Source organism: Danio rerio, chromosome 8 (assembly GCF_052040795.2).
Source record: "Danio rerio strain M-AB ecotype USA chromosome 8, GRCz13ab, whole genome shotgun sequence".
Taxonomy (NCBI): Eukaryota; Metazoa; Chordata; class Actinopteri; order Cypriniformes; family Danionidae; genus Danio; species Danio rerio.
Window position 1 is genome coordinate 48,594,862 of NC_141028.1, and position 21,282 is coordinate 48,616,143.

Here is a 21,282-nt window from a genome sequence, read left to right on the forward strand (position 1 = left end):
TAGAATTAGTTCAATTTTATCATTAGAGGCTAGCTATATTCACACACTGTTGCCACACAGCTGTGCTTAAATCCATTTAAACAAAATTCTATTCTACTTTAACAAAAAAAAAAAAAAAAAAAAAATATATATATATATATATATATATATATATATATATATATATATATATATATATATATATATATATATGTAAATAGTTTAAACCTAAATTTTTGTAAAATATTGATAAACTGAAAAGGTGGATTAAAAATTACATTTAAAAAATTAACCTAATGTTTGAGTTCCTCTATAATTTGCACATATTTCTGTTGAAGTAACCCCGTTATTTTTAAAATGCTACAACTGTTTTTTTACTTTCACCTTTCACTTATAAACGTCCAGAACCTCAGTACACTTATGCCAATTCAAAAAAGTGGTTTACATATTGAAAACAATTGGGGAAACATAAAAGTCAGTAAAATAAGTAGTACATCAATACATGTATTTAGCAGGAAAAATCGAATACACTGAATTCCAAAATGGCTTTAAACACACAAGTGCCAGCACATTGTGCAGTATATCAGACTTATGTCTCAGAGGAATTGTTTATTCTGATAACTTTAAATGATACACTGAATGAAAAAGTATTTTACTATAAAATTAACTGTATTTTACAGGACAGTTATGAGTATGTTACCGTATTTTAAAGTTGTATGTGATTATTAAATTACTGTGTGTTTTACAGTAAAGATTTACAATACAGTAAACAGAAAATGGTGCTCACATATAAATACAGTATTTTGCTGTTGATGATTTACAGCAAGTTACTAGCAAACTGCTGCCAGAAAGTTACTGTCGATTCTACAATAAATTGTTAACAGTGCATATATGTAAGTTTTTTCCATTAAATAGATAGTTCACCAAAAAAAACTGAAAACCTGTAACTATTGACGTTCATAGCATAGAAATATAGAAGTCGGTGGTTACAGGTGTCCAGCTTCCATCAAAATATCTTCTTTTGTGTTAAACAGGAAAAAAAACTCATTAAGGTTTGCGACCAGTGAGTAATCGATGAAATCATTTTCAGTTATGGCTTATTTAATCATAGTCCTGTTGCTGCATACATTTTTTTTATAAAGCAATATGAGTCAGTGCATAACAATGATTTTACCATTACTCAAAAATTCTCATAAACGTCACTGGCGTTAATCTCGGCACGATCCAGACATTCATAGATAGAATCTCTCTCGCTGATGAGGCTCTGGTACATCGAGCTCATCCTAAAACTGGTGTCTTCTTTGATGACGACTACTGACGATGTTGGCCGATCAACCTAAACACAAGACAATTGATCAATTCCTCTGACTTATATGAGTAAATGTGAAGTTAGTTGTTCTTTTTAAAATTATTAATGTACTTGCCTTAATGTTTTCTGTGTCGTTGTCTAGAGTAACAACATTGCCTGCCTCCACTGTGATTTCATCTGTTTTAATGAGAGTTTATATTTACTATGGAGCCCCTAAAGAAACACACTGGTGAAAAAAAAATACAGGAGGGGAAAGAAAAATATTTTTCAAATCATTTGCAATTTTGTATCCCCCTGGGAAACCTTGCACTCAAAACGTTTGTGTTTCTTAACAAAGATATTGTAAGAAACTCACTTATTTACACTCTAAAAATGTTTTTTTTTTGCTGCTTGTTCAAACTACTTGTTTAAAATTAGCTAAATCAGTATTATTTTTGTGGGGTTTTTTTGGGACAACTTAATTGTTTTGTTCAATCCACTTAAATTTGTAAAAGCAATAAAGTGAAATTAAAGGGCCATGAAACCCCCTTGTTTCAGCAGGGTGTTTTCACACCTCTACTTTGGAAAAAGTCAGAAAAGTGGGCGTGTCCAGCTCTGTTTAGGGGGAAGTGTTGGAGGAACTAAAGTGGGATGGTGTGGGAGTGTCTATTTGGGCACGCGCGAGTTTCAGAGTCAAAACACAAACACACACACACACACAGCAGAAAGTGATGGTGTTTACATGGAAATCTGTAGTCGAATTATTTGCCAAATTATTAAATGGTGGACTTTAACTGCAGTTTGGCTCTTTCATTCAGGGAATTCATTCATGCCCCTCATGACAAACGCGATATTTGATCCGAGGAACTGCTCTAAGCGTGTATTTTTCATGCAATGTTTGATACCGCACGGCGAATAAGAGAAAAAAACCCCTCCACATTTCCCGGAAACTTAGATGCACACGGCAGGTAGTGTCAGAAAGCCGCGTGTGTTATTCCGGTCACTAAATGCAGCGAAAATCCTACACGAGGTTAAAGTTTGGTTGTGGTGCTAACATGTTTACACTCGGTGCAATAGATAACTTAGTTCGATACGAACAAACTGAATAAACAAAGAGCGCTGGTCGCTCACTTACCAAATCTGTAGAGACAGGACAATCAACAGCAACTAGAGCCGCGTCTTTATTAAGAGAATACTACAAGCGAATCCGGATCTCAGCGTTTGCAGATGAGAACAGCTCTCAGGTAAACAATAATCCTCCTTAGACACGTAAGTTATTGTTGTTGCGCGTCGCGTACACTGTTAATCCACGCGTGACTCCAGCTGCGCTCTCACGGAGAGAAAATGAAAACGAAACTTAACTGCAGCAAACTATAAAAGCAACACTTCATGCTTGTTTTGCCAACACAACGTGGCGTCTCTGTCGTCTAAACACAGTGACTAATGAATATTAATGAAGTTGCACAATAGAGCTTGGTTTGAACCAAGCCTTACTCATGCATTAATGCATCACACTGTAAGACGTAATAAGACACACTCTGGCACAGACGTCCAGTCTGCACACTGGAATACAACGCTATTATGTCATGGCCGTGACGCAGCTTCAAAAATTGGATTTCAAACCGGAAGTATGAATTTGCTTGAAATAATGCAAAAACAACCAATTTACCCTTTTTAGCGAAATATATGTGTCCTAATAGTGTTTTTAGCAGTGTGGGACACATATACGACTATTAAAAATATATCATATTGTCATGTTGGGAGTCTCCAACAATAGTCTGATATGCATGCAAGGTCAAACAACACTTCCATTGCCTTATAATATGCATTTATTTTTATCTAATTATCCTAACAACTCCCATATGATTCGTTTAGCGATTCATTAGTTCCCAAACCCCTCCTTACCACGATGCTAAACAGTGCTGAGTGGTCCAATGAACCAGTCTGTTATGATTGGATGACTGCGTTCAGTGTGAAACAGAGAGAAATGCCCAGCATTGTTGAAGTAGTCAGTAGTTGAAGTAGATTGCAGAGTGTATGTGTGAGCCCAATGTAGGAGTGCATTTAAGCAATGCAGTTAATGTAACACTACTACAGTGTTTGTCTTCCTTTTTTTCTTTCTACTGTGTTTGTGGGTGGGGTCAGGGGTTTCAATTTTTTCTGGGTCTGTGCGCGCAACAAATGGGCAGGGCTTGAGTTCCGTAGGAACACCAGGCTGACACGGCAAATACTTGTTACCCCCACAATTCATTTGAACCATTCTAAGTCGACTGTTTTATAGATGAATCAATAGTTTTAAACATGGCACACTTTCAGATTTAAGCCCTAGCTGGATATTTCTCTTCACTTAGAGCTGTGTTACACACTGCATGAAAGGTCATTTTTAAAAACCCATAAAAGAGGCTCTTTAATCAGTTTGTGTTGGGACAACACAAAGAAATTGTCTTGAACCCAGCATTTTACAGTGTATATCACTCATATTTCTTTCTGATTCACTTGCATAAAGTACTAGAAATCCTTAGGGAATGTACAGAGATGTCACAAACTGCAAGAACTAAAAAGAGCAGGAAGTGTTTGTCTGAACTTTACAAATTTTGCAAGGGACTACAAAAATCTTTGCAAGAGAACGCAAAAGCTTTGCAAGAGAATGCAAATGATTTTTACATTAATTGTTTTTCAACCACCACGTCCTTTAGGGGATCCTTAATTCACTGTGTTAAGATGAATATGTATCAGTGTGTGTATTAATGATATTTTACCTGATTTACAGTTCTGCCTGTATCTCTTGAAGAATCCATGAAAACAATGACACAAAATTACAGCCACCACAACAGCAAAGATGAAATAGAGCACATAACTCATCCCCTCTGAAAAAAGATCAATTATAAAGCTGATTAGCATTGCTGACATAGTAAACATTATGTTATACACTTACAAAGCCCCCAATGCAGTGGTTAAGAATCTTGGGCTTTGACTAAAAGGTAACACTATACAATAGTTAATGTAAGTTAATACATTTACTAACATGAGCAAACAATGAACAAAACACTTATTATGGTATTTGTTCATGTTTGTGAAAGTTAGTTATTAAAAATAAAGTTCTTAATTGTTCATTTACATTAACTCACCTTGCATTGACTAATGTTAACAATCATGAATTACTATTTTAATAGCGCATTAGTAAATGGTGAAGTATGATTAATAAATGCTGTACATGCGTTGCTCATTATTAGTTCATATTAGTAAATACACAATGAAACCTTATTGTATCCTTTTATGTGATCGACTAAACTCTTGTGTTTTATCAGTTTTTTGATAGTGATTATCAACTGATTTAATAAATGAATATTAAAAGCTTAAAGAGAACAGTTTCTGGCATAGTCACAATTTGCCTTGCTGTAATGCAAGCTGAAACAAACAAATAGTCTGTTTATAGTAATATTTCAAGTGATTCTTACAAATTTGTGTAAGCAGTGCTGTGCATAACGTCAGTCAACAGCACTGTTTGTTCTTCCAATCATAAAAACATTCAATTGCTGAATCTCAATTCAGAGGCTGCATCTATCTTTCAAACACTTCATGTGTGTCTTTAGCAATACTTATATTTAAATGTGTGTTTTAGTATTTTATTTAAAATCTATTGAGTGATCCATCTGTTGTAACCTTCATTACACAGAAAATGAAGGACACATTCGGAGTGGGGTGCAATAAATTTTCAGCCACCAAATTTCTTTGTCCAAAAAAAAAAACATTTTGTGTGTGTATGAGTGTTGAATAAATATATATATATATATATATATATATATAAAAAAACTGTAGTATATATTGCATATATATATATATATATATATATATATATATATATATATATATATATATATATATATATATATATATATATATATATATAATTTCTTTTTTGCCAACCACAAGTTAGTAAATTAACAAACAAACTAATCTATTTAATTATTTTTATATGTTTACTTTAAAAATGCATTTCCATTAGTGTTAACATATATTAATCTAGTCCCCATATGTTTTTAGTGCATCAAGATTGTCTCCATATTGAGGTGTTATTTTAAAAGGTGTCTCTATACTGCAGAATGACTAAAACGTATCTTGAGCAGAATGATAAGTGAAACATCTGAATATGAACATACGTGCTGCTACTAAAACTTCATGGTGTGTACTTTGGTCCAGGAAGTAAAATGCTTCCTCTGTGGTCCGCGACACTAATACAAAGACAAAAAATTATGAGAAACAAAAATTATTTATATAAAAAGATAAATATATGAGCAATATCACATGAGTAGCAGTGCAATATGGCTGTATATCGGCACTGCTATGAGTGTGATATTGCATTTATACAACAGTTCGACGGCATAATCAAGTATATAAAAAAGAAAATCAAACACAGAGAGTCTCAAAAACCCTTTTGTACAAGGAATTACTTTCTTCCACTGTTTATTCACATCTGCAGGTAACGGTTAGAACAGCAAAAACCTTTGCTACTTCACAAACGTCATTTCAAAACTAGTATTTGAATGATTCTCTAGCATAACATTTTCTATATATATATATATATGTATATATATATATATATATATATATATATATATATATATATATATATATATATTTTTTTTTTTTTTTTTTTTCTTTCTATATTTATAAGTATAAAGCAAAATTATACATTAAATTATACTATATGTGCAGTGTATAAGTTTTCCACCCAACCTCATTTATATCACTGCATTACCTTGTTAAACTATGTTAACCCAAATATTGACAGAATGCTTCAATTTTATTACTTGCAAACTAAATTAGCAAGCACAGAAAGAAAGCAATGTTTACATATCAGAGTCTTTAATTGCCAGACTCTTGTGCAATCTGTCAGACAGTGCGATAGTTGCATGATGCGTTTTCTTGGCTCAGTACCATGTCTTCGACAGTGGTGATATTTTCAACAGTACAGTCATTTTGTGGACGGCCAATCCCTGCCACACAACATACTGATCCAGTGTGATTAATTTGCACCAACTTTTGTCCAGTTTTTAGTCGGAAATTCATGAGGAAAACATGAAGCATTGTAGCCTTTCAATTCTTGTAAACCTTTAATCAAACTCTTATCTTGATTCAGAAACCATTTTTATTTATGCCTTACACAGCTAAAAATAAATACTTCATCATTACACCATTATTACATCATCAATAAGGAAAGTAAATATATATAAAATTGGGTAGTAGATTTAAGTAACTTTAGGCCAGAGTCAGAGGAGAATGATTAGACAGCAGTTAGCTGATTTATAAGCTAAACTTAACTAACAAGAAGAATAGAAAATATCAAACACGTGGTGCCAACCATTCAGATTCATTGTGTTCTCTAGCCTACAAACACTGAACAATTTACCCTGAATATTCCTAAAGCCTTCAAAGTTAAAGTGTTTACTAATTAATTATGTGATTTTAAGAATAAATATGAAGCACTCGTGACTATGCAACCATTTCATATTTTTAAATAATAAAAGTCATGCCAATATGAAAGCTTGTTTTACAGGTTACAACACTTTAACGGAGTGTTGATAAACTGTCATGACACACGTGAAGGAGATTTTATGCAAGCTTAAGGAGATTTATGCAAGCTTATTTAAGTTTAAATGAAAAGAGAGTGTCGTTTGAGATTTGGCATAAACAAATGCGCAACCTGTCTGTCTACACTACTTGACATTACCAAGACAACATATCAGTGTCATAATTATATATCATAAATATGTTATAAACATGATCATTGCATGAACAGCATCATTAATATTTTTCTTGACCTCAACAGTGGTTTAATTTGTGATTAAAATATAATTAAATATCATTAAATATTAATTATGCTGTTTTAAAACTGTTTGACAGTGTATTGGCACTTTTAATGAGGAATTAATGACAAACTTATTTTATTCTCCTAAAAAAAAACAATAATCCGAAAAATTTTCATGACACATTTTTTATGGCCTCATGACAATCCAACGCAATCTCATAGCATTTTGTAATTTAGTGGCTAGTTCATATTAATTTGTACAATCTTAATAATACATTTTAGTATGATTTATTCATCCCCCAATGATGGGTAAGTTTAGAGGTGGGGTTTAGAGTGTACTCCTCCTTTTTAAAATATTACATTTTCATACAAATGAATTTGTACAAATTTTGACAATATGTAAAATAGTTTTGTTTCCACTTGAGCTCATGTTTATGACAGATCTATGTCAAGTTATGTTGTAATGTCAAGTTGCCATGACAAAGACACTGACAGGTTATCATGTGTTTGTTTATGTCCATTATGTCATAATAAAGACATCTCAAACACTATTATCTTTGCATCGAAAATGACACAGCTGAGCTAAATGACACTTATTGACAACTGTCATACGCATGCATAAAATCTATGTATCATGTGTCATGTCATGATTACAAAGGTTTCATGGCAGTTTTATGAACACTCTATTCGAGTGCGGTGTAATCAATAATTCTGTATGTAGCATAATATAAATAAGACAGAATGTGGCTCCAAATAGTATGAGTGGCCACTCAGTTACTGTAACTGAAATGAACCACTTGTCACAGAAGACAAGATCTGCTGAAGAGCCTCTCAACACAACACACATCACAACCAAACTTGAAACAGATGAGCTACAGCAGCAAAACTGAACAATGTAAGATTAATAAAAGGTTGTCTTAGCTGAAGATTTATTTATTTTTATTCAGTGGAATATGGCACGGTAAGGCTAGAATTTAGCAAAGAAGGCATGAAAATAGAATGGGAAAGTTATGTTTTGGCAGACTTTGGGCCCCAATCGGGCATCATTTTAATATCGCGGTCTACCTGAATATTGTTATTCACCATGTCATTCCCTTAATGGCCATGCTATATACATCTTGTTAATCAACCTGCCTTTTTGATCATTGAATCTCAGTACTATTTAGATATTGAAATTCTTTAAAATATCATCAATTTTCCACAGAAGTAAATTATGACAGAATTAGCCTTTTAGGGTGTCAGTTTCTTGAAACTTAACAAAAGAAGTTGAATGCTCACATTCATTATATACACCAGTTTTGGTTAAGGTAATTCAAAGAAGTAATTAAGTACTAATAACTAATTGCATCATTATTTTTTGACTATGTCTGAAAAGTAATTGGCAGTTCATTCCACTGTGGCCACCCCTGATAAATCAGGGATTAAGCCAAAGGATTGTGAGTGTGTGTGAGTGTCTGAAAAGTAACCCAATTACTCAATAAGCGTTACTTATTTTATTGTTATTTTCAAAATAATAATTAATTCACTTATTGCTATTTAAAAATTTAAATAAACTGACTTTTAACTTTATTCAAATCACCATATTTCATACAAACCATATATAGCACTGTCATTAATTGGTTGTTTTTTAAGCATGTTCAATCATGTTGATAAATGTATTATTTTATTTTTTACTTTTATTATTATTATTTTTTCTTCCCCTCTCCGCTGTCGCCACTGGCTCACATGGTTCAGGATTGGTAGAGCTACGCATCGATGAATTTGCTCTTCAGTGTTTGAACTCTCAGTAATGATTTTAAATCACACTGAACTGAGCTAAACTGAACTGAACTTAAACAATAAAAACTGAACTACACTGTTCCAGTTACTATGACCATTTATGTGAAGCTGCTTTGGCACAATCTACATTGTAAAAGCGCTTTACAAATAAAGCTGAATTGAATTGAATAAATGTATCCTTCATTAGCTGGAAAATAGAAATACTTTTTAATACTTTAATTCAATTGTTGAATTATATTTGTATTTTTAATACCAAAAAGTTCAGATCTCTGAACAATTAGCTTTTAGCTCACATCGGATTGGATTGTTTTCTTGAATTTGTCAAACTGCGAATGCTTTTGGCACATGTGTGCAAACAAGTACGATTGCCTGTAGTTTGCACAACAACTAATTACATATGAGTCGATGAATCGATTCTCACTTGAACTATCAAACACTTCACAACTTCTCAAACACTTCATAGCATGATCACTACCAACTTTTGTGAATGGAGGACTTCCACAAGCCTGAACTGCAGCAACTTACTAGAGTAGCATATGGAAGATGTGTAATCTCTGGCCTGACCAACAAGAGGGACAGAATGTCCACTAAGAATTATTATATTCATGAATGTTAATTTGTAATATTATGTGTATTTGAGAAAATATCAGAAATTTGAAAAGTACAATACAGTTGGATGAGTAAAATGTTACACTTTACATGTAATACATTTGTTCATATATGAATGTACTGTATAAATGTTAACACTCATATATTATTATTCAATGTGCCATTGACTCCAAATATAGATTTTTTTTACAGTTTTTCTCAAATGCTTTGGTTCAATTCTTGATTGAAATTTTTTTATTTTCAAAGCAATAAGTGTAGATCTCTGAACATTTAGCTTATTGTTCACTTCAGAGTGGCATTTCTTTTTGATTTAAGAAAATGTATGAGTCGATTCTCTTTTAAACTTTCAAACTCTTCACAACTTCGCATTTTTCATCATGTAAGCTATCACACTCAAAAAAGTGGTTATTCAATTATCAAACAGTTGTATTCACCTTATTCTTCGAGTAGGGGGGGCACAGCCATTTGAATCTTTTTGGCTCGAGACTTCCAGTCTCATTCGTCTCCATTGATTTTTAGACGATAAAAACAGCTCGTTTTGCTGTGTGATGTTGCAAACTGATATTTTCCTATTATATCATATTGCTTTGACTGTATAGTCAGGCAAAGCACTATACAGTCAGAGCAAGTAGTTTGACCGTTTTCTGTGTTTATTATTCTTAGTCATTTCTCCCACAGGGAACTGAATTGGAATTTCTAAAACAATCGCAAAAAAATTGTGCACTTTCGCGTTTTAGAAATAAGGTCAATACAGGCATGTTTACACCAAAAATATCTGATATTGACATTGTTTTAATGTCTGCTAAATTGGTAAATTACCTCTAATAGAAATACAATTTGCATCATCTATTTAACCAATTAAGTTTGGGAGCATAGATTGTCCACAGCACAATCACTACACTCTCAGAAATGAAGATACAGAAAGAAAAAAAAATGTTCTTGGTGGGCATCCTGTCGCTCTTGTTGGCCTTGCCAGAAATTACTTTTTTCCAATTGTTTTTTCACAAGCATGTTACTAGAGTTCAGGATTGTGGAAGTTCTCCAAAAAAAGGTATAGTATAGTACACTCTCAGAAATAAAGGTACAGAAGCTGTCACTGGGGCAGTACCTTTTCAAAATATACATATTTGTACCCAAATAGTCCACACTGGTACCTCAAAGATACATGTTAGTGCCCAAATCTACCTAAACCTACAATCTACCTACCATTATGGACCCTTCAGGTACAAGTATGTATCTTTTGAAAAGGTACTGCCCCAGTGACAGCTCCTGTACCTTTATTTCTGAGAGTGTACTACTATACCTTTTTTTGGAGAACTTCCACAATCCTGAACTCTAGTAACATGCTTGTGGAAAAACAATTGGAAAAAAGTAATTTCTGGCAAGGCCAACAAGAGCGACAGGATGCCCACCAAGAACATTTTTTTTTTGTTTTATGGATGCTATTTTGTATTTTTTGTGTATTTGTGGTAACAAAAAAATGACAATACAGTAATTGGACAAGTAAGATTGTACTTTGCATGTAATACATTTGTACAAAACTAAATGTACTGTATACATACAAATGTTCATTTATTTATTTATTTATTATTATTTTTTTTTTTATTTACTCTTCTCAACACATATCAGATTTGTTTTAAACCTTAACTCCCATGGTTAACTGTCTTGGCAAAAAAACAACTAATCATTTTGACCAGCAAGGCTCACACAATGACAAACATGTTTTGGTGGCATTGGCACAAGTTAGTGACACAATAATTAGGATTTTAAGCATGAATTAAATGTTTTGGGTGAGTAATTACATTTTGCAGACATGCAATAAAGTTCTGAAGTTCCAGCAAACCGTTTTGAGATTTGCACTCAGTTTAGAAAATGTTAAAACTGTAAAATAATAAAACAGTTTCCGTTGTTGACTGTAATAGTGGAAAACAACTAAACATTGTGTGCAGTGTGGCTCACACGATGACAAAAATACTTGGTTTTGGTGGCCTTGGCCAAATTACTGACATGATAAGTTTACAGGAAGAATGAAATGTTTTACAGTTCTGAAGTTCCAGTACAGTTGTGACATTTACACTTACAGTTTAAAGAATGTTCAGACTCTTTCAAAAAAAAATTTCAAAGAAATTGAGGAAAAACTGTAATTACACCCATCCCTGACATACACATATATAAAAGAAAGATGAAACTAGCTGCAAACATGCAGTGTTTATACATTAAAACCAAAACATTAAAGATATCACTGAGGGAAAAATACTGAAAAAAGATAACCACTCACTTGTAGAAGGAAATGAATGTAGGAAAGTCCCTTACAACTAAAAGTGCTTTTTAAGGGTCTTGTCTTTTTCTTGTCTCAAAAAGAGACTCAAAAAGAGCCCACCTCTTCCTCCTCCTCAGACATAGATAGATATATCTATATATAGATAATTAGATAGATAGATAGAGAGAGAGAGAGAGATAGAGAGAGAGAGAGAGAGAAAGATATCTAGATGATTATAATTGAATCATTGTAAATATACAAATTATTATATTTTTATTATTGTTTTATCTTAAAATTTTGATTGTTAAATGTACAGTTTATTCTGATCTATTATTATTTTTATTGTTGAATGAAGAATATGATATGAATGGTATGATATATTGAATAATAATATGATATATTGAAATAAAATGTGATATATAATTGAATAATAATATGTTATATTGGAGGTATTTGGACTAATCTTTTCCAGTTGGTTTGCATAGTAATGAATATTGTGCAGCAGAGGGCGCTGTAGAATATACACAGACAACTGAAAGCTTTTGTCATTTGGGGAGAAGAAATCAGAAAGTGCTGTTGATTGACACTGGTTTCAACATTATTATCTACTACACTCTTTATCGTTTTCACTTGTGACTGACATTAGATATAAGGTAAATAAAAAAAATGCTCAACCAACAATCATAAACTAACCAAAACTGCTAAATTAAAAACCAAGAAAAAGTGTTTGTTTTTTTCATTGACAAAACAATGTAGGGTAATTTAAATGCAGCAAATGTGGACCTGAACCACAACAACAGTAATAAGGGTCATTTTTACAAAACTAATTTAGATTTATAGTTTGGACCATGGTGGCTAAGTGGTTAGCACTGTCGCCTCTTGCTGGTTTAAGTCTCAGCTGGCATTTCTGTGTAGAGTTTGCATGTTCTCCCTGTGTTTGTGTGGGTTTCCTCCAAAGTACTATTAGTGGCCATAGTGTGTAAATGCGAGAGTGTATGGGTGTTTCCCAGTAATGGATTGCGGCTGGAGGTTTGTAACAAATGAGGTTTGTAAATCTATTCAGTTGTAATAAAATATACCCTAAAATCAGCACAGAAATGCGCAAATACAAGTTTTGTCTCTGGCCTCATGATAAATGTTTGACGTCTAATCAATTATAATATTAATTATTCAATTCTAATTTTTTTGTTTTTTTATTTTTAGATTTTAGAAGATTGGAATTTTTAAAACTAAAATAAGAAGAAAAATATTGAAACGAATTAAAAAATTTTAATTTAAAAATTTCAATTGTACTAAATAAATAGACAGTAGTAATAAAAATAAAAATAATAATAATAAGATTTACTGTTATCCGCCGTGCTGTTGTTACAGAAAAAAAAGCAACACTGTGTTGTTGTTATGTCTTTTGACTATACTTTTACATCGTATAGAAATGTTCATTTGTAATGTATATGTAATGTTTCTTGTGTGAGGCGATGGAAATACAATGCAAGTAGCGTGATGCAAATGACCCACAGATCATGGTGCAATCCTATAATTGTTCCGGGTTACCGGGGATTCTTATTGCCGATGGACAGGTGTCAATGTGACTGCAGATTACATTAGGCAGCATTGGGTTCCTTACTTTTCTTTTATCTCGCCCCGTATGCATCACTTTGATTTCTTTTGTCAGAGAAAGAGAGAGAGAGAGAGAGAGAAAGAGGGACCTCACATGTGGCTACGTTTACACTGCAGCCAAATGTGGCCCGAATTTTTTTTGCCCACATGTGACTCAGGTAATGATAGTGTGAACAGCCCAAACTGCATGGAATCTGATCTTTTCAGGTCAGATCTATGCCACTTTCATATGTAGTGTTAAATCAGACACAGATCTGATGTTTTGCAATGTGACTGCAGTGTGAACGCTTATTTCGGATTTCATGTGACTTTTACATAATATTTGAGCGACACGCGTCATCATTCTGTGCTGCAAACATCCTCTACTCCTCAGCAGTATAGTAGAATAGCACTCATGGTGATTGCTTTACCACAAAAATAGTTGGTGGCTCATTTTGAAAAAGATTTTGGAGGAAAAGCTGGTGCTTGTTAACGTTTAGGGCACAGGTTGATCGCGAAGCTGAAGAGCCCTGTGAGTGTTGTGGATAGGGGATCCGTGTGCAAAGAAGGGGGAACTTTCTCCGAGAGAAAAAAAAGGCAGATGCTCGAGCACCCAAACCCACCTTCCGAAGTTAAATAAAATAACTCTGCAAACGAAGATAATAATAATAATAATAATAATAATACATTTTATTTGTATAGCACTTTTCCAACATACATGCAACTCAAAGTGCCTCACAAACAACAACAAAAAAGCATTAAAATAGACCACATAAACTTGTCACATATACTCAGATAAAAGCATTCATGTACATAAAATATAAGCATATATCCACATGATCACGCACACAATAGTCCTTATATATGCAAGCACACACCACACATACACACATAAACCTACAACAATATAGATAAAATGCATACACCTTAAAAGGTTGTGTATTCATACGCAATTTTAAAAAGATGTGTCTTAACACGCTTTTTAAAAACATGATATGCGGCATTTATAAAGCATAAATAGTCCTCACTTTAGATTAGGTCACAAAACTGCATGAAGTTGAATTAATAAAGCATTTATTAACATATTAGTTAACCATTAGTATATGCCTGAATAATAAGATGTATAAATGTTGATTTCAATAGTTTATTAATCATTTATTAACTCATTTTGAATTATCCTAAAAACCCTCAACTACTCCTTAATACAACTCATTTGTAAATAATGCGATACTTAATTTAGTAATGAAAAATAAATCATAAACTAAGTATGAAAATACAATTATTAAACACATTATATAGGTGCTTATAAGTCAAGAATACAGCATTTGTAGCTGCAGTTATAAAGTGCTTACTAACGTTTATTAATGTAGAGTTAAGGCTTAACAAATAATGAATTCACTAGATGCTAATGCTTAGTAAATGACTCATAGTGTGTAGTTATTATAAAGTGTTACCCATATCTACAAATAACATCCCGCTGAGCAGCAAGTTAAAAGTGTTGTATATGAAGCACGCTGGGACGAATGTGTCACGATCCGGTAATGGGAAAAAAAGAGCAAGGACCCAAGCGCAGAGTGAAGTAGGATTTATTAATAATAAAATAAAATAAAAGGCAAAAATAAACAACCCGGAGGGGGAAAACACTACTACAACAAACAATTAAACAAACAAACAAACAAACTTGACTGGGCAGGCACGACAAGGCAGGGCTGGACACAGCAGGACAGGTAAACATCGACAACATATGATGACGAACTCACACAGGACAGCAGACATAAGGGGTTTATAAACTGTAGGAAATTAACACAAAAACAGATGAACATAATTAACTAATAATGGGTTAACAAGGAGGGTGGGACTAGACAATAGACAGGATAGGGCATGACACAGAGAGACAACACAAGCCATGCGCTCACATAACAGGACAAGAACATGCAGCCAATGAGAGAACTCATTAACCGCATGTTCATGACAACAAACACAACACTGAAGCACACGACAAAAGCACATGACCACAATGTAAACACAGAGCCACGTGCTTTGACAACAGACGCAAGACACGAGCACACGATGAATGAAAACACTCACCGTGCGCTCACACGCGCAGCGTGCATGCTTCATCCCAGCGCCGACCAAAACCGAAACCAACAAGACTGAGACGCTGGGAATGAAACAACACGCTGCAGACAGACGAAAACACAAACACGAGTACAAGAGCGCACGCGTCTGAGGGACGCAGAACGCGCGCGCGGCCGCATCAAGCAGGAGCGCGCACACTCTGCGTACACCCATGACGACGCGCGCGCACACAGAGACAGAAACCGGACCAGACATGGGTAGTGTCCGAGCTCTGCCACCAAAACAAGAATTTACAAAACCAGAGTGGCAGAACCCTGACAGAATGTCCACATGTACCTATAAGAAACAAAGCAGGCAGCCAGGCACAGAACAAAACACTCCATGGCATAGCGGCTGTAACTTTCACTCATTGTAAAATGTTTGCCTGCTTCCAGCCCAGCCGATGTCCCGCCCCCGAGAGGCAAAAAAAACCCACCGCGATTGATGGGCTCATTCAGCTCCGCACAAAACACTGCAAAGTGTCATACGTATCAAAATCTTGGGCCTCACTGACATTAAACTTTCAAATTAATGTGGGGCCGACAAATTATCGCGAGTTTGAGACCCCTGCTGTACATCTAAGTGTCACCTTAAAAACTACTAAAATGCCTATAGTTTAAAAGGAGCAATCAGTCACTTCTACCAATCGATATACAAGAATCCAAAATTCAGTTGTTGTTATTGTCAGTGCATTGCAGGGTGTTTTATCATTAAAAAGTCGATCCATCACACCTCATTAGGAGAGAGTAGGAGACAGAGAGAGCACTTCTGTCCAGTCTGAGGACTCAAAGAGCAGGGCTGTGTTTGGCCTCAGAGTGCTTATGTATTAGATAGAAGACCGGCTGCCTTATATCAGGTTTCATTTCTGGACGTGCCGAGTTACTGAACATGTTAGAGGGGAAGTGCAGTGTTTGTATACATGGAGGGATCACCTTTCTAGACTCTTCTTTCATAGTAATAGCAGTTTTTCCTGTTTTGTTTGCTGTGAATGAATACTGTAATTCTGATGGATTTATACAAATTTAGATTTTGTAACAGGATCAATATTCTAAAGAATAGCTGCTTTTAATACACAAAATGCAAAGAGAGGGATGGACTAGTGTAAAGGTAATAAATGTTTGTTCGTTTTTTTAAAGCTGCTGTGCCAAGCTTTTAGATTCTGTACCCTTGTTTGTCTAATGCTTGTAATCAGGTTCAGTGAGTTGTGTTAGCCCATTGTGTCTTGTCAGCAAAAGCTTCATGCTTCTATTAAGAAGTGTTCATCTTCTAATGGCATTACTGGAACCTGCCCCGTACTCCTAAAAGCTTGACATTAATTCCTATACACAACAAGCACTGACGCCAGCCATAAATACAGAGCATTCACTGTTGTAGAGAAATCAAGGCATTGGGGATTCTCAAAAGTGAAAAAAAATTATGTAGATTTTATTCATTCATTCATTCATTTTCTTGTCGGCTTAGTCTCTTTATTAATCTGGGGTCACCACAGCGGAATGAACCGCCAACTTATCCAGTAAGTTTTTACGCATCGGATGCCCTTCCAGCCGCAACCCATCTCTGGGAAACATCCACACATACACACACACATTCATACACTACGGACAATTTAGCCTACCCAATTCACCTGTACCGCATGTCTTTGGACTGTGGGGGAAACCGGAACACCCGGAGGAAACCCACGCAAAAGCAGGGAGAACATGCAGACTCCACACAGAAACGCCAACTGAGCCGAGGATCGAATCAGCGACCTTCTTGCTGTGAGGCGAACGTGCTACCCACTGCGCCACTGCGTCGCTATGTAGATTTTAATTTAATATAAAATTTATTATCTGTAAATTTCTGTATTCATTTGAAGCCTATATCAATTCAGTCTCATTAATCAAATCATAATGTACTTAGTGATTCACTCATTCACATTTATTCTCTCATTCAGTCACCCAGTCGTTTTGTAAATGTATCTTTTTATTTGAAGCCTATAGTAGTTCACTCTCCTTTGTCAAATCCTAATGTACTCAGCGATTCATTCATTCACATTTATTCACTCATTTACTCATTCTTGATCTTATATGCTTATGATATATATGCTTACATATGCTTATTCCTGAAGATAAATACCAGAAAATAACACAACTAATAAGAATAACTACAGCAGTCGCGATCGTCTGATCTCATAGCAAGAGATCGCGATGACATATGATGACGTGTGCAGGTGCTGTAGTGCTGTCCCAATTCGTAGTGGTAAACTTTGAATTCAATCCCCTTCACACTCTGTTTTAAAGGCCAAAGAGAATGGGTAGGGGTTAGAGATACGCAGATGGCGGTTACAGCCGCGGAATCCGCGGATAAACCGCGGATCGGGCGGATGACGTGACAAAAAATAATATTTTAATTCAATTCGGGCGGGTGGTGGGCGGTTGTACTGTTTTTGTACACATAGCTGGCGCACCAACGAAAAAGCCTAGGACTGACTTCACAGAATGAGAGGAGGAATCGGATACTCTAATTCTGGATGAAGTACAGAAGTCTTCATCTACAAACTTCCGTATAGACGGATCAGCAGAGGAAAATCTACTTTCCTTTTGGGAGAAACAAGGCAGTAATTCCCACGTCTACAGCACCTTGCCAAGAGAATTCTATGCATTCCAGCAACAAGTGCTGCGAGCGAGCGCTCCTTCAGTGCAGCAGGGCGCATTAGAGGCCAGGCGCTCTCGTCTGAATGTTGAAATGATGTGTCAAAATGCGTTTTCTATTAGGCTACTATAATAAAAAAAAATTGTACAGTACAGTGCGTTTCATTTAGGCTATTTATTTATTTATTTTTGTCCCTGTGCACCGATTGGAAACGGAGTTCACTGCTGATATTCTGAGAGCTTTATAGGGTGCTTCTCATTTCTTATTTGTGTATCCTCGTTTCCTTCCCTTGCTTTCTTTCCTCGTCTTTCCACCCCTCAAGGATGCGAGGGAAGGACGCAAAAAAAAAAAAAAAAAACTCAAGGACCGAGGAATCGAATCAAGTGAAAAGACACGTCCTCGTATTGTTTAGCGTCACTTCAAAGCGTCAATTAATGCTGGATTTGACTTGCACGTTTGGATTAACTGCATGTCATTAAAGTCATTCTCTATTTTCTAATAATCAATAAAGAAACATTCATTTAATAATAAAAAGGAATAAGCCATTCAAATAAAGAGCTAAGTCAGCAGATGGCGGGCGGGTGCGGTTTTAAAAATTGGTCAAAAATGTTAGTGCGGATGGATGGCGGACGGATGATGAGTTTTATGATGCGGTTGCGGATGAAATAATAGCCCATCCGCGCATCTCTAGTAGGGGTACAAAAATTAAGATTGAGCCTTATTTATTCATTCATTCACTCATTCAGTCACCCATTCTGTAAATTTCTGTTTTTACTTGAAGCCCATACTAATTCAATGCTTTATTAAATCCTAATGTACTCAGTTATTCACTTAATCACATTTATTCATTCAATTACTCGTTCTGTCACCGAGTCATTCATTTAATCTTTCCCTCACTCATTTACTCATTTCTTCACTCACTCGCTCACTCATTGATTGTGTACTTATGCACTTATTCACTCATTAACTTATTTATTCACTAGTTCACTCATTCAATCACTCGTTTAATAATTCATTCACTCATTCACTCACTGCTATCTTCATTCACACATTTTTTCATAAATTTTCTCACTCAATGATTCATTTATTTATTCATTATTTCATTAATTCATTGATTCATTAATTATTCATCCACTCACTCACTCATTCACTAACCTATTTGCTCATTTGTTTATTCACTGATTCACCTTTACTCATTCACTTGGACAGCCTTACGTACTGATTCATCCACTTACTGATTTGCTTACTCAAATCTATTTACTTATTGGCTTGCTGATAAATTTTTCACTCATATACTCATTCATTCACTTACTCATATTTTCACTCATCCACTCATTCACTTGCAGACTCTTACTTTTCATTTATTCTCTAATTCACTCACTCAGCAACTCCCTCATTTACTGATTTGTTCACTGAATTTATTCACCATTTCACTCATTACATTCATTCACTCACTCATTTCTTCACTTGTGTATTTACTGATTCATTCACTCTCTCACTTTTTTAACCAATTCATATTTACTCATTCACTTGGACACTCGTTTTTTACTGATCCACTCACTCAGTCATTCACTAAAAGATTGACTCATTCACTTGCTGACAAATTAGTCACTTGTCACACTTATTCACTAATTCACTCACTTTTTAACTGATTCACATTTATTCATTTATTTTGGCACTTGTTTTTTACTCATTCACTCACTCACTCACTCATTCATTCATTCAAAGATTGACTCATCCACCTGCACTCGTGTACTCATTCACTCACTTACACCACAGATTTGTCATATTTGCTCGCTCACTAATCTGTTCATATATTCACTAATTCACTCATTCATTGATTTATTCATGTTTCATTCACTGACCCATTCACACTTGCTGATAAATTTGTCACTCATTCACTCACTTGCTCACTTTAATGGCTCATTTATTTTGTAATTCTCTCACTCAGTAATTCCTTCATTTATTCACTGATTCACTTACTCACTGATTTACTCATATTTTATTCACTCACTCACTCTCACTCACCCATTCATTCATTAGTTCATATTAGTGTGTAATATAAGGATCTACTAGATTTTCATGTGTTATGTAATATTCTCAATTACTCAAATTTACTTACTAACTCCCTTATTTATTCACTGATTTACTCATTTTACATAGACTTACTCATTTACTCATTCTTTTAACTGATTCATAATTACTTATATTTACTAATATTCACTTGTTTTTTATTAATCCATTCACTCACTCACTGATTTGCTGTCTCAAATGTATTTACTCATTAACCTGACATTCACTCATGTACTTACTCACTCACTCACTCATATTTTAAGTCATCCACTCATTCACTTGCTCACTCTTACTATTTATTTATTCTCTAATTCACTCACTTAATAATTCCTTCATTATTTCACTGATTCACTCACTCACTGATTCACTCATAATTTATTCACTCAATCAGTCTGTCACTCACTTACTCACTAACTCACTCACTCATTCACTCACTCACTCACTCACTATTAGTGTGTCATATAAGGATCTACTAAATTTTCATGGATTCTGTAATATTCTCAATTACTCAAATTTACTTACTAACTCCCTTATTTATTTACAGATTCACTCATTTTAAATAGACTTACTCATTTGCTCACTCACTTTTTTTTAACTCATTCATATTTACTTATATTTACTAATTCATATTTCACTTGGGCAATTGTTTTTATTGATCCATTCACTCACTCACTGATTTGCTTTCTCAAATGCATTTACTCATTCACCTGATAATGAATTTGTCACTCATGTACTCACTCACTCACTCACTCACTCACTCACTCGCTCACTCTTACTTCTTAGTTATTCTCTAATTCACTCACTTAATAATTCCTTCATTTATTCACTTATTCACTCACTCACTGATTCACCTATATTTTATTTACTCACTCACTCATTTGATCATTCAATCACTCACTCATACTCATTCCCCACTATTTCTTTTCACTAATTTTACTATTATGCTACATTGTACTGATTAACTCACTCACTGACTCATTCATTCATTAGTTCATATTATTGTGTCACAAAGGATCTACTAGATTTTCATGGATTACGTAATATTTCTGTTGCGTTTGTACTTATTATTTATTTGTACATTTAGCTGGTTAGTTTCAGATGGTTCATAGAAATACTCATTCATTCATTCATTCATTTTCT

General features: G+C 34.4%; 2 protein-coding genes across 8 annotated transcripts in view; one reads left to right on the forward strand and one right to left on the reverse strand.

Annotated features, from left to right (window-relative positions):
* kcnip3a (Kv channel interacting protein 3a, calsenilin) overlaps window positions 1-21,282 on the forward strand; it is a 153,453-nt gene that overhangs the window by 98,461 nt on the left and 33,710 nt on the right.
* LOC147835771 (uncharacterized) lies at window positions 555-11,877 on the reverse strand. The gene is made up of 5 exons (XM_087265288.1): window positions 11,743-11,877; window positions 5,428-5,499; window positions 4,027-4,134; window positions 1,400-1,465; window positions 555-1,315 (listed from the first exon to the last, which is right to left on the reverse strand). Coding segments are annotated over exons 1-5 (252 nt in total). The 5' UTR covers window positions 11,744-11,877; the 3' UTR covers window positions 555-1,310.